At 34.2% G+C, this 14,917-nt stretch overlaps 1 protein-coding gene across 1 annotated transcript; it reads left to right on the top strand.

Moving 5' to 3' along the window:
• The first annotated feature begins 10,941 nt into the window (after window positions 1–10,941).
• On the top strand, window positions 10,942–14,638 carry LOC136223069 (probable alkaline/neutral invertase B). The gene is made up of 5 exons (XM_066010858.1): window positions 10,942–11,099; window positions 11,380–11,868; window positions 12,196–12,627; window positions 13,211–13,769; window positions 14,031–14,638. The coding sequence occupies exons 2-5, from the start codon at window positions 11,413–11,415 to the stop codon at window positions 14,318–14,320; spliced, it is 1,737 nt and encodes a 578-aa protein (XP_065866930.1). The 5' UTR covers window positions 10,942–11,099; window positions 11,380–11,412; the 3' UTR covers window positions 14,321–14,638.
• Window positions 14,639–14,917: the final 279 nt, after the last annotated feature.

The following is a 14,917-nucleotide window of genomic DNA, read 5'->3' as shown; positions in this document are numbered from 1 at the left end:
GCATAGTGGTTACAATGGATTTAATTATCATTAATATTAATTTAATAAATGAATTCTTCATTAAGTGAACTAATTGTTGAATTAATTGAAAGTAAAACGTTTAATATTTTTCCTATAAAAGTTATTCTTGTGAGATGTGATTAACCAAAAAATAAATCGAACACAGAAAAAACATATGAATAATAAAACTAGAAATTAAAAGAAAAAAGTTGGACAAATATGAGGCCTGTATTAGCAGTCTCCTTAAGACAGATATCGTTGCTATTGGCGATCGTCTCCCATTATACAACAGATTATGCAAGCGAACTCAAACCACATGTAGATTTGTTATCACCGGAGCAAGAAAACAAGAACATACAAGAGCAGGAAAAATTTCAAAGAATATTTTTTTCTAACAGTATGTGAATTCGACAATCCATTCTATATAAATAGAACTCGAAAGGATATGTTTGTTCACAAACGAACACTACTTTATACGTACAAACACGACTGTTCATGAAAGCAGATGTTTGTTGGTATTTAAATTAAATATATTAATTTTATTCAATTTGTCCAACAATCCCCCACATGAATAAAATTGGAAACGAGACGATAACGATGTGCTGATAACTTTCTATAGTTGATATCTGTATATGATAGGTAGCTAATGTGCCTTGAACCTTCTCTTGTGAAATGTTATTTACTTTACTAGCTGACTAGTGGACGTGATGTCTTTGAACTATTCGATCGTTTGTGTAAAAGATGATATACTCCACCTAGAAACCAAGATAACATGGTATAGGTTCTCATGGTTATGTGTGTTATGGTCATGAACATCGTCTGGTTCTGCAAGAGTTTTAGAGAACTAGACAGTTCATTTGAATTGTTTATGTCTTGAGCAAAAACAAATTATATCATGATATCTATAATATATTTTGAAGTTAGAAATTAGCTAATTTTATATTTCAATGTTTCTATAATGTATATATAATTATTTTTAAAATTAATATAGATGTTGTTATACCCTTTATCAACTTTAATGTTGACTCGAAATAAAAATAAAAACTCTTCAAGTTAATCTAGCTATCAAATAAATTTGATTATTATAATAAAGATAAATCATTTTTTACCTTTCATTGTATTTTAAATTTGATTATTAACAAAAAAAAAAAAAAATCTTCAAACATACAAAATTTGAAAATGTATAGTAAACAATGTAAAAAATTATTAAATACTAATAATTCATTTTATTAAATTTGTAAAAGAAACCAAATTATTATTAATTTAATTTAATTTTTTTATAATTATTGATTATTTTATTTAAAATATATGAAAATTTCATATTTCGTGCATCGCACGGGTCTTTGACTATATGATATGTTCTCCTATTGACTTTACTTACATGATATAATAGAATATTAGTAACTTTTAGGTTTAATACATCATTTGCCTCTTGAACTTGTACAAAAAGCTTGACTGGTCCCTAAACTTTTAAAGTGTCCTGATAGCTCCTTCAACTTGTATAAAATGTACAGTTAGCCTCATGAACTTACGTAAAATGTAATCAATTAATCACTTGGTTGTAAAAAAAAAAAAAAAAAAATTGCATGCGGAAGATGTGTTGCACACGCCTTAAAATGTTATTACATAATTTACATGATAAATTAAAACATATTAAAAAGGAAACTCTTATTTGTTCAACTATAAAATTTTTCTCTAATATTAGAACCACATATCCTGACATTGGTCGTTTTACTTTTTCTTTTAAGACACGTGTAATATATTTTTCGTATTTAAATTTTTTATAATTAATTAATTATATTTTACGCAAATTTAAAAAGGTAATTGGACATTTTATATATCTTTAAGAAGCTACAGAGACACTTTAAAAATTTAAAAGCCAATTAAAATTTAGGGGGTAAATAATATTTTAACCTAATTTTTATTGACATAACATATTGAATTGATAGGGTGTCACGTTGCTTATATGATACATCAACCCGTGTCAATTAAATTCGGTCGGCAAAATATATTAAAGAGAAAATAGGAGAAAAAGAAAGAATTGCCTACAGTATAAAATATAGCCAAAACATTCAATCAATAATACCGTCATAATGTGAAACGGCCCAAGAAAATGCCGAAACGAATGATGAGATGAGCGATGGGGTGGCAAAGGCAAAACGACATGTTTTGTTGCGCAGAATCCTTTTGGCTTTGCATATTCAATATATGTTTTTATTTATGCAACAATTTTTAATTTTGTTAAGGGATCAAGTCCCAATGCACTCTCTCACGTGCCATTGTGACGCTTTCATTTCCTTTTTTTTCTCTACATTACATAATCATCATCTTTTATTTTCATTTTCCCAATTATTACTATTTCAATAATTAATAACTCATTCACTTCTGAATCTTTTCAACTTCTTAATATTGCCATTACTAATCATTAGTTAGCCTACTTCATTAATTAGTCCTTTTCAAATCTCAACTACTTCCACTTTACATAAATTTTCCCAAAAGGGCAATTACTATTATTTTGTCTTGTCTAACTTAACCTAGCTAATTTAACTAATCCAAGTTTGTTATTTAATGATAAAAAAAATTTAATTTAGCTTAAGTATAATTATTTTGATAATTAAACAAAAGATAACAAATGAAAAAAAAAACAAATAAATTACGCTTTGCTCTTCACGTCAGGATTAAATCACGTTGATGACGTTTGTACGGTGAAACGTAAGCCACTCCAATAACATTGGTATATGACGTACGTAAGTTTATCCGAAAAGCTTTAAAGAATAAACGTCAATTTATAAAAAGTTATTAAAAATGAAAAAAACAAAACGAAAAAGATAAATTATGCCTTGATCTTCACGTCCAGACTAAGCTGATCCAATAATATTGGATTAATGACACGTAAGTTACTCCAGTAACATTGGTATGGGGAACCGTGATTCATTTAAAAAATGAAAAACAAACATCACTTCATAATAAGTTATTACAGCTAAAAAAATAAGAAAAATTAAGTTTGGCCATCACGTCAGAACTAAGTCACTCCAATTTTACACGTCAGAACTAAGTCACTCCAATAGAATTGTTATATGCTGAAACGTAAATCACTCCAGTAACATCGGTATGATGGACGTAAGTTAATTTGGAAACATTTGAAGAATAAATGTCACTTCATGATAAGTTATTACAACTTCTTTTAATAACAGTTAAGGAAAACGACAACAAAATAATGCACATTTTGCTCTTCACAATAGGTTAAACTCAGTCCAATAAAATTAATACAATGAAGAAACGTAAGCTTTTTTGGATAATTTCGAAGAAACATAACTTTTGACATGGGGCAAATATGAGGAGTTGTACACATGTTCTCATCGAAAGAGGCAAGGATGCGTGTCACAAGGAGAACCTCTAGATCAAACTAAGTTAGAATGTGCAAACCGTTAGGTTACGTGGATCAATGGAAGAAGAGTTCTGAAATCACTCTGGAATAGATCACTAATTCCACGTCTGGAATCAAGAAAGACACTTCTAGTAAGATATAAACTGCCGTTATTACACTAGACATTCACCATTCATAGGTAGAATTTTTTCCATATGCGAAGCTAAGGTGTACACTATGATCGAATATCAGATTTACCCTTAGAAAATAAATAGCACAAGATTTACCCCATGGATATCAGCGACAATCCTCTTGGATTTTTTCAGGTCAACCCTAACCTCGATAGGCGCCTCGACAAATGCTTAAGCTCGCTTGATCCTGTTAATAAAGAGTTATCACTAAGCAACTCATCTATAATGTATGAACTATTCATGAGCCTATAAACGTAAACATTGTTGCAATGGCAAAAATAGAAGAAGATCTAAATGAAGCTCAAAAGGTCATCAAGTGTGCAAACGTTCAGGGTTCTATCACATGTTCTACCACACATCACACTAGACATATCATCGAAATCTCGATTGAAAGGCTCGAAAAGGATGTTGGGTAAAAGTAAAAAATCCCTCACAACATCGAGGCAATCGATCTAGGTCACCTTGTTTTCCCCATAATGAGAGCAATTGGAAAGAATCCTATGGAAAAGACTACTCTCCAAAGAATCTTCTAAGGAAAGGCACGACTATATCCCTACCACACCGAAGAAGACTTAAGAGAGAATTCGTACCATCCTTAAATAGCCACAGGCCCTAGAAACGTTTGGGCACACCAAAATCTCCTCCAAATAGCCATAGAGCCCAACTGTACTTTGATGATTCTGAATCTCTATAAGGTAGGAGAAAACTATAAAGGAACTCTATTAGGTCTAAGTCGTGAGATAGACAAAGGTAGCTCAAAAAAGCTATCGTACCAATATATTACAAAGATCGACAATCAAATTGCCTAAGGACATATTCAAATAGAGAGGATAAACTTATGGATAAAGAGGCAATGTATAACCTAACCCGAAAGAAACTAAAGAATGACATGGTAGATGTTGGGATCGATGCCCGAATGCTAGAGGTAGCAGAAACTACCTCCCCACTTTGCACATGCATTATGGGTGAAACCAATGCATTGGGGATTCAAGTATCTTTCCTTTAAAAAATACAATAGGGTTCGATACCCAACCATCCATGTAAAGAATTATACGCGGGCGCTGGAAACTACAATGGTCACTGATGTTGTCATATGTCATCTCTTCCCCATGAATTTAAAGGAGGTAGTTGCTTATTGGTATGAGCAATTACCGGCCAGACCAATTCGAAGTTTTAACCAAACGGAAAATGAATTCAGCCAAACACTTCATCACTTCAATACTATAAAGAAAGATAATCTAGGATCGCAACTACCTAGTTCAAGAACCACACAAAAACCTTTCTGAGTGGGTCGAACACTTCCAAAAAAAATTACAATTCAAATATGACATCTCAGTGTCGACCTAGCTATGTATGCCATGGTAGCGAACTGTCGAAGAAAAGCTTTATCTTAAGAATTAAAAATATGACAACCCAAAAACGTCCTTATAACTCATGCAATGGGTTATGGATTTTTTCAAATGGAATGGACACGAACTCAACCCATTGTTAAGAAGTTTGAATGAAAAGCATTACATTATTTTGAATAACCAAGCAAAATAATAACACATATGACACAAAGATAGAGATCGTAAGAAGCTAAAAGAGCAACTAGAGCGTAACTTTGCACCACTTAATACTCCTAGGAAAGAGGTTTTGGACTAGGTAGAGAAGAACACATAGCATATTAACTACCCCAAAAGCTCAAACGTTCAGGATACTGAAGCAATGGAACATATAATGAGTTCCACAAAAGCGAAGGCCACGACACAAAATATTATAGACAACTAGCAATTGAGATGGACAAAATGGCAGAGAGGTAGGTGTTTAATGGATTTTTGAAAAAAACATCAAAAACACCTACCTCGGAGCAAAAAAAGCAGTACAATTTGGATCATACTATCGATGAGTGATCAATATGATTGCTTGAGAAAAAAGGCTCGTAAAGATAAGAATAGGTTGTATGAATTCAACTCAGAATTCTCGTTTAAAATTTTGAAAATGCACCAAAATAAGCACATGAGGACAACTTGGTCATTGAGGTACTTATGGAAAACTTTATTGTTCAACATGTATTCATTGACACAAGAAACTCAGTGCACATCATCTCTCGAAAAGCTTATGAATCATTGCAATTATAGTCGATTAGGTGTCCCACTTTAATTCTATTGGTAGAGATCAGTGATCATATAGTCCCTCTACTCGATAGCAATAAGCTTAAGATAAAAGTGGGAGATGATCATAAAAAATGGAGGACCAGATTAGAGTTCCTTGTCATAGAAACGTTCCTACCATACAACATCATTATAGGATAGACTTTGTTGTCAGAATTAGTCAGATCCTATCAATATACCATATGGCATGGTAGATCCCTACAAAATGAGGAACGTCAATCGTCCAGGGAAATGAGGTGATTCTAAAGAGACATATATGGCCTCACTTCAAATGAACCCTGTTGATTATGAATTTATGGAAGAAGGGAGGGAACATGAGGAACTATTGGGGAGAAATAGAGACAATATGGGTAGTTAAAGGAAAGCCAGTCAAAGTTGTAGCATAACTTTCGGAAGTAATAAAACAAATATGGTAGAAACATAAATAAGAAACATCAGAGCTTTTACTTGGTATCCAACTCGTGTCACTAGAGTTTCCCTAAATTTCATGACCCACAAACTTGATTAGTACCCGAATTTGGACCAATGAGGTAGAAGAAGAGGAACCACGGGCTCGAGAGGTAGAAAGTGATCAAGAAAGAAGTTGGAAGTTGTTATATTGCAACCACATCAATGAAGTATACTATTCCCCATGGTTGGCCAATGTGGTGTTAGTAAAGAAATCCAATAGCAATTAGAGGCTATGCATTGACTTCATAAACCTTAATAAAGCTTGTCTAAAGGATTCATATCCATTTTGCTACATAAATATGCTTATTGACTCAATAATGGGCTACGCCATTTATTTCTTTACTAGATGAAATAACTGAATACCACCATATACACATGTCTAAGGATTTCATAGAAAAAATAATCTTCATCACACTTGAAGGGACTTACTGCTACAAGATCATGCCCTTTAGCCTAAAAATACAGGAGTTAAATACTAGAGACTATTCAACAAGATCTTTAAAGACCTCACTGGTGGTAAGATTGAGATCTATATAGACGACATGATCGTTAAGAGCAAAACAATATAGGACCACACTTTAGATCTAGAAATGGTCTTCAAACCACTAAAGGACCAAAAAATTGTACCTTTGGTGTCAACTCTAAATGTTCTTAGAATTTATGATCTCACAAAGAGGAATATAAGCTGACCTGAATAAAATTTAGGCCATCATCGACTTGGCTCTAATGAAAAAGATAAATGATGTCTAGAAACTCAATGGCAAGATCAATGCCCTAGGACATTTCATCTCATGCTCGGCCAAATAGTGTATGCCTTTTTTTATAAAAGTCAAAAGGGGGTTAAGGATTCCAACTAGATAGATGAGTGCCAAACGTCCTTAAAAAACTCAAATAATTCCTAACTTCACCCCTAATGTTAATCGGTCCTAGGAGAGACCCTCTACTTATATGTCAATGTGGCTGAAGAATTTGTAGGGATGGTTTTGATAAAGGAGGAAGACACTGAGAAGTTTCCCGTTTACTATATGAGTAGATTGCTAAGAGAAGCTTATATGAGATAATCAAAGCTTGAAAAGTTGGCTTGTATATCAGTCATTACAGCCTAAAAGCTCTAACACTTCTTCCAAAGCCACCCCATCATGGTACGAATATATACCCATTTGAGAAAATTACTCCAGTGTCTAAAAACTCAGAGAGAAATGCTAAATAGGCTCTATGATTGACAAAACATGACTTAAGGGTTGAGCCTAGAAAAGCCTTAAAGGCTCAATCACTTATTATATTCATGGTAGGAATTCAAAAAATAGAGGCAGATGCTATAATCACACTAGATGTTTGGGAGGTGTTTATAGATGCGAGTTCTAACAAACATGAAACTGGTATCAAAATTTACATCAAGGGCATAGATATGACCGCCCTTCGGTATGCTGCATTGTTAACCTTCCTCACCTCCAACAATGTGGCTGAATATGAAACAATACTAAAGCAAATTCAAATCCTAAATATGATAGATCTATACATAACAATGTTAAAGAGAGATTCTAAACTAGTGGCCAACCAACTTTATAGTAATTACGAAGCCAAAGAGATGGCAATGAAGAAACATTTGGTGTTGGTAAGGCAGCTCATGGCTTCGAGGCACTGGGAAAGAAGAAAACTAAAGATCATGCACATCCCAAGATAAGATAATAATGAGGTCGACCATCTGGCTATAATTGCATCAACTCTAGATGGGTCACGAACCTCCCCATGAAACCTCGAGGTCATATCACAAGCAAGCATTCATAAAGCCGATGTAATGGTCATATACTTAAATAATGAATGGGTTTATCCCATTTTCTCTTACTTAATAATAACGACCTTACTAGAGGATAAGAATGAACAAATCAAGGCCATAAGGATGTTCGGTCGATATTGAATACTATATAACACCTTATAATGAAGATCTTTTAGCCATCTCCAGCTCAAGTGTGTTGGTTTCGTCAAAGCCCAATGTATTTTTTGGAAGAAAACCATGAAGGAGTTTGTGGTAATCACGGGGGTAAAGATACTTTGGTGAGAAAGGATTGATTACAAGGGTTCCACTAGCCTAAAATGGTATAAGATGCAACCGATTTTATTCATAAATGTTCATCATGTCAGACTTACTTACCTCACATAATATCCCTAACTTCCATAATGAAGTTCAACCATCCTACATGGACATTCGCCACTTTGGGCATTGAGATAGTCAGTATTAATTGTAATTACATAGATAACAACTTCTCCCTTTATTTGTCTCTTTAAGGACTTAAGACGAACCAAATCATATGGCGATTGGAAATAAAGAAACTCACATTCTCGTAGATGGTGTCAATAAGAGCAACTTTTTTATCCCCCATTGGCCTTCTTTTTTAGATAGAATGTTCAATGATGGGAAAGAATTAACCTTACTAAGAAAGATGCTTGTTAAGTAAGGCATATCAAAAGAAGTATTGTATTGTAGCACTAGACTATTTCACTAAATGGGTTGAAGTTGTGTCCTTCATCGCCTCCAAACAGATAATTGACTCCATGAAAATGCATACTTGGAAAATTCATGATCCCTCACACTATAATCACACACAATGGAAAAAATATTAAAAGCAATGCATTCAAAACTTAATGTGAGTGACTACAAATCAAGCTTCGACTCACTTCAGTATCTCATCATTAGACAAACAAGATAATTGGGATTACAAACTGAACCACAGTGAATGACCTAAAGTAAAGGCTGGACACCCTTAAGACATATTGGGTAGAAGAGTTTCACAAAGTCCTTTGCGCGATAGAACAACACCAAGAACCACCATAAGAAAACCTCATTTCTCCCTCACTTATGGTTCAAAAGCTTCTGTCTTTATTGGGATAGGTTCCTACAACTTAAGAGCAGTTTTTTTACTAAGAGATAGACAATGAAGGAAACTTAAGGGAAAAGTTTAACCTGTTGGAAGAGAAGAGAACATGTAGCAACCAAGATGGTCATATATAGTCAACGATGAAAGCAACACATGATAAAAACGCCAAGCCAAGATAGTTCTATATAAAAGGCCCAGTTCTTTGAATCACTGAAGCTTCCCAAGTACATGAAGGGAAAAGGAAACATGAGCATCAATTGCGAGGTCCATTCTAAATAGATGAATGTTTGAGTACTCACAATTACTGCTTGAAAAAGTTAACATGAAAACAAGTCCCTATAACTTGGAATGCAACAACTCTCTGAAAGTATTACAATTAGAAAGACTTTTGGTCTCATTATGTTACTCTTTCATTTAAGATCATGTGCTTCAACAGTTAATAAAAAAAAGTTCTTAAAACCCTTCGATGAGGCTGTGAAAAACAATAAGAAAAGTAACAACAATAAAATTAAGATTATGTTTTGCTCTTTATGTGAGGACTAAACTAACTCCAATGGTATTGGTATGATGAAGAAACGTAAGTTTCTTTGGATAATATTGAAGAAACATAACTTTATTTATCGAATATCAGAAAAATGTAATGGTTAATTAGATAATGGCAGAAACGTAAAGTTTTCAGGAGAATATCATAAAAACGTAAATATATGAAGAATATCGTCATGTAAATGAATGAAAATCTACCATTAAAGGAAAAGAAAAAAAAACTAGTTAATTAAACTTGATTATCTTCCTTGTAAGGATATTTTTTTTTGTAAGGATATTGATTATTTACTTAGTAATATTATTTGTTTATTTATTGTCTAAAAGTTTATTACTTTCTTTATGAATATAAAAATTAATTTATCATAATTTATTTTAATATTAATTAGAAAATAAAATAAAATAAAAAAATGATAATGGAATTTAACATTTTACTCTTCATGTGAGGATTAAACTCACTCTAGTACTACTCGTACAAGAAGAAACGTAAGTTTACGTGGATAATATTGAAGAAACATATTATTATTTTTTTGTTCGTAAGGGCATCCATCGTCGGCAACAGTGACTATCCCCTTTCGCAGATGGTTTGCACCTCTATAGTTGGGACTGCTGACCACAAAAATTCTTTCCATTCGCAAATGTGAGGACCGAACCCTGAATCTTTGGTTAAAGGAGAAGAAACATATTAATGATTAGTTAGATTTATATCAGAAGTGTAAGCTTTTCTGGAGAATGTAACATAAACATGTTTATTTAGAAAATATCGAAACATATATTTGCATTTAAGAAAATGAACGATGAAAGTTTATAAGAAAGTGAAACTAAAATTAATTAACTAAGTATTCATTTGTTTCTATTTTTCAGAAATATTTTTTACCCTAAAAAATACCGATCTAAATCGTTAAACAAATTCACTTCTTACAAGGATATTGGTCATTTATTTAGTCTAATTTTTTTTTTTTTTTACATTTTGTAATCTAATGTTTATTTGTTGTCTAAAGTATTAGATTATTTTCGTTATATTGACCACAAGAATGTTAGGCATATCTAATTATTTGAGTATTCTTCAAAAAAAAAAAAAAAAATGTTTTGAGTAAAATAATTATTATAGTAAATAATACTAGTAGTAATGTATTGGCACGTGAGTGTAATTAATTTAATAAATTAATGATGGTTGTAATATCAAATTAAAGGAAAAGGTAAACAATTTTTTTTTTCACAAGGGTGAAAGGGAGAGGTGAGAGGTGAGCTGCATTAGAGAGGAAGTGAGAAGAACGGAAGTTTGGAAGCATCAGAGAAGGAAAGAAGGAAGATCAAAACTCGGTTTCAGAAAAAAACAATCAGAGTTTTTCCCAATTACACCTGATGCTCACCTTATACTATTCCTCCTCCTCCAGCAATTACCCGCTTTCCTTTTTCTATAAATTGCATCCAACTATCACTTTCAAATCCATCACACTCCTTCTTCTCCTTTCTCTTTCCCTGTTCGGCGCTTCAGGGCCTTTCCTGCCTTTTCCATTTGGTATGCTCTCACACCTCTTTTTTTCCATATCATCTTCCACTACTATTCACAATCTTTTCTATGCATGTTTCTTTTTATTCATTCTTTCGATCTTTCAATTTCTTCTTTTGCCCCGCTTTCTTCTGTTGCATTCGGATTTCGGTGAACATGTTTAATTAAACGAGCGAAAATCTTTTTTGTTTTCTGAAAAATTGTTGAAAAATGTGATGTAAAATCGGATCCTAAACCTGGTTTTGCTTTTATTAGATGAGAAATGTGAAATTTGCCAGTTCAATTTCAGGTTATAGAGCTGTGAACTTTGAAGTTGCGGAAAATGGAAATGTCAGGAAAGTCAACAAGGGATGTGAATGCCAATGGCAACGGGGAGGAGAGGAACGGAGATAACCATTTTAGTGCAGCATCTGAAGTAGAGGAATTGGATTTCGCAAAGTTACTCGATAAACCAAGGCCTCTCAATATGGAAAGACAAAGATCATGCGAGGAAAGGTCTATGACTGAACTTGGAATTGGAATTGGAATTGGGATGTCTCCTCGCGCCGCAACCAAAGGTGATAACAATTCGAAATGCAACGACCTACTCGAAACCGTATTCTCGCCGACTAGAAAGTCAGGCTTTAATACCCCAAGGCACAGTGACCTCTTCGACATGCATCCCGTTGTGGCAGAAGCTTGGCCTGCTTTGAGGCGCTCTTTGGTTCATTTTCGTGGCCAACCGGTTGGAACAATCGCCGCATTGGACAATTCTGACGAAAAGCTCAACTATGATCAGGTAAACATCCGTATTTATTATTTTATTGTTAATTTTATGATATTCCGTTTGCCATTATATTCTTTATCTTCTTTTTATAGAATTACGGATTTCATTTTCTTTATAACATTTAAGTGTTACTGTTATACTCCATATGCTGCTTTTTTATTGTCTGTCTATGTTTGGGGATGCGGTGGTTCTTGTTGTTTTCAAGCTAATAACTCACTTTAGCTCCATTCATTGTCTTCATATGTATGTGTCTCTGAGATCATAATCTGAGGTATTATGTTTTCCTTTCAAATTGTTTTTTTTTTGTCAGTATTATTTTCAGTTTCTTTGTTTGCATAGGTGTTTGTGAGAGACTTTATCCCAAGTGCATTGGCTTTTCTGATGAATGGTGAACCGGAGATAGTCAAGAATTTCATTTTGAAGACCGTTCGTCTTCAGTCATGGGAGAAAACGATTGACAGGTTTCAGCTTGGAGAAGGAGTAATGCCAGCTAGTTTTAAGGTACGCCATGATCCAGTCAGAAAGAAAGATATGTTGATGGCTGATTTTGGTGAGAGTGCCATAGGAAGAGTTGCTCCTGTTGACTCTGGATTTTGGTGGATTATATTGCTCCGCGCATACACCAAGGCTACAGGAGATACATCTTTAGCTGAAAAGCCAGAATGTCAAAAGGGTATGCGTAAGATTTTGAGCTTGTGCCTTTCGGAGGGGTATGATACATTCCCAACTCTTCTTTGTGCTGATGGGTGCTGCATGATTGATCGTAGAATGGTGAGTTCCCTGATGCTGAAGTTATTATTGCATTAGTACTAGATATAAGCAGACTGCAGCTTGTGATATATACTGTTTATTTGTTAATATTCTAACTTCAGCATTGGACACCGTTGTTAATGTTTGAGTTGCATTTTAGAACTTATTACTTAGTTCATTAAAAGAATTTACTAATTGATAGTGCAGAATCCAAACCTGCATAGTTCAAGCAAGTTTGATAATTTTATCAGCCTTATTATCCCTATGCAAGTACTGCACTTGTATATTTAATGCGCTTCAGTTGTTTTTAGTGCTACCTTTGTTGTGTAAAATCAAACATACTGCTTAATGGATTTGTGATACTACTAAAAAATCTCAGAATCAAGCTGAGAGGCTGAGGATTCAGCTAGCTTAGTTCTGTTATGTTCGAATAGATGAGAGCTCTGTATTTGTGATTTGTTCAATTTTTGCTTGGCAGTTGGCACAGTTTTGAGTCCTTTAAGTAATGATTATCATTCACATGGATAGTTAGTTAATTGACATGCTTTTGTCTTCCCTTACATTTTTAATCAATGTAACTTAATTTGGTTACTTTTCTTATTAGGGAGTCTATGGGTATCCAATCGAAATTCAAGCACTGTTCTTCATGGCCTTGAGATGTGCTTTGCTTTTACTTAAGCAAGACCCGGAAGGGAAAGATTTTGTGGAGCGAATTACAAAGCGTCTTCATGCCTTGAGCTTTCACATGAGAACTTACTTTTGGATGGATATGAAACAGCTTAATGATATATATCGCTATAAGACAGAGGAATACTCTCACACTGCAGTTAACAAGTTTAATGTAATACCTGATTCTCTTCCCGATTGGATCTTTGATTTTATGCCTGATCACGGTGGTTACTTTATTGGTAATGTTAGTCCTGCAAAAATGGACTTCCGTTGGTTTTGCTTGGGGAACTGTATTGCAATTGTGTCATGCATGGCAACTCCTGAGCAATCCATGGCAATTATGGATCTGATAGAATCGCGCTGGGAGGAGCTAGTGGGTGAAATGCCGCTCAAGGTGTGTTATCCTGCCCTTGAAAGTCATGAATGGCGGATCATAACTGGATGTGATCCGAAAAACACCAGATGGAGCTATCACAATGGAGGGTCATGGCCAGGTATGTTCCCGAATACTTTTTCAGTTGGTGGGTATATCAGAAACTCAGAAAAATACAAATACTATTTATACTTCCAAGTAAATTTTGTTTAATGTTTTTGTTGCAAGTTATCTGGTGTTCTGGCATTGAGTTGAAAGAGCAACAATAACCTTTGATATGCTCCAAAAACCTGATTACACCATTTCGATTACATGCTTTATTGGTATGAAGATCTGTAATCTAATCATTATAACTGGAAAGTTTAATTACTTATGGGTGCAGTGCTTTTATGGCTTCTCACGGCTGCAAGTATCAAGACGGGACGCCCTCATGTTGCAAAACGCGCCATCGAGATTGCTGAAAACAGATTGGTGAATGACAACTGGCCTGAATATTATGATGGTAAGCTGGGTCGATTCATAGGGAAGCAGTCTCGCAAGTTTCAAACATGGTCGATTGCAGGTTACTTGATATCGAAAATGATGGTGGAAGACCCGTCCCATTTGGGCATGGTGGCACTTGAAGAAGACAAACAAATGAAGCCGGTCATGAAACGATCAACCTCTGTTTGATGTGTGTTATCAAAGTCGTCTACTTGGCTTGTGTAGATGTTAAACTAGTGTTTTTATAGTGGAAGGAAGGTATATAAAGCTTCCTAGTACTGCTCGGTTTTTCGCTTTTCCGGTGGTTCAAGTGTTTGAGCAATCAAGGCTTGGTCCTAGTCGTGTCTATGTACTGTTGAATGTTAGAGTCTGTTGTTGGTGTTTTGTCTGTGTTGTTGTATATAAGTTTCTAGTCTCCAAGTGAATGTAATGAAAGGCGTGGTTACTTGTAGTTGCTTTCACTGAAGTTAGAAGTATGAATAAAAGCTGAGTTTTGCAGCCCTACAATTATCGTTTTGTGAATTAATTTGAAGGTCCCTACACAGAATCTGTTTGCTAGAGTTGTGTCTGCCAAGACAAAGACAGACACATTCTTTGTTTTTAGATTAGCCGTTCAACCTTGACTTTCGACTTGTGATTTTTTTACAACTAATGCAAAATAATGTGTTCCAGTCACAATTTGACATGTTGCATTACAAGACTTACTTTAACGAACAATCTATACAGTTTGGAAAAAAAAAAAAAAAAGATAGTGCCTTGTTCACTTTGTTTACTTGGCATAATAAA

This window comes from Euphorbia lathyris, chromosome 3, assembly GCF_963576675.1.
Source record: "Euphorbia lathyris chromosome 3, ddEupLath1.1, whole genome shotgun sequence".
Lineage (NCBI taxonomy): Eukaryota > Viridiplantae > Streptophyta > Magnoliopsida > Malpighiales > Euphorbiaceae > Euphorbia > Euphorbia lathyris.
Note: the sequence above shows the minus strand (reverse complement) of the source record. Positions and strands in the feature narration are given on the sequence as shown.

Bases quoted from the DNA above. Each gene is read 5' to 3' on its own strand.
- LOC136223069 (XM_066010858.1), top strand. From the start codon at position 11,413: ATGGAAATGTCAGGAAAGTCAACAAGGGATGTGAATGCCAATGGCAAC. The intron at 12,628-13,210 runs GTGAGTTCCCTG...TTTTCTTATTAG, and splicing joins GCATGATTGATCGTAGAATG to GGAGTCTATGGGTATCCAAT. The intron at 13,770-14,030 runs GTATGTTCCCGA...TTATGGGTGCAG, and splicing joins CAATGGAGGGTCATGGCCAG to TGCTTTTATGGCTTCTCACG.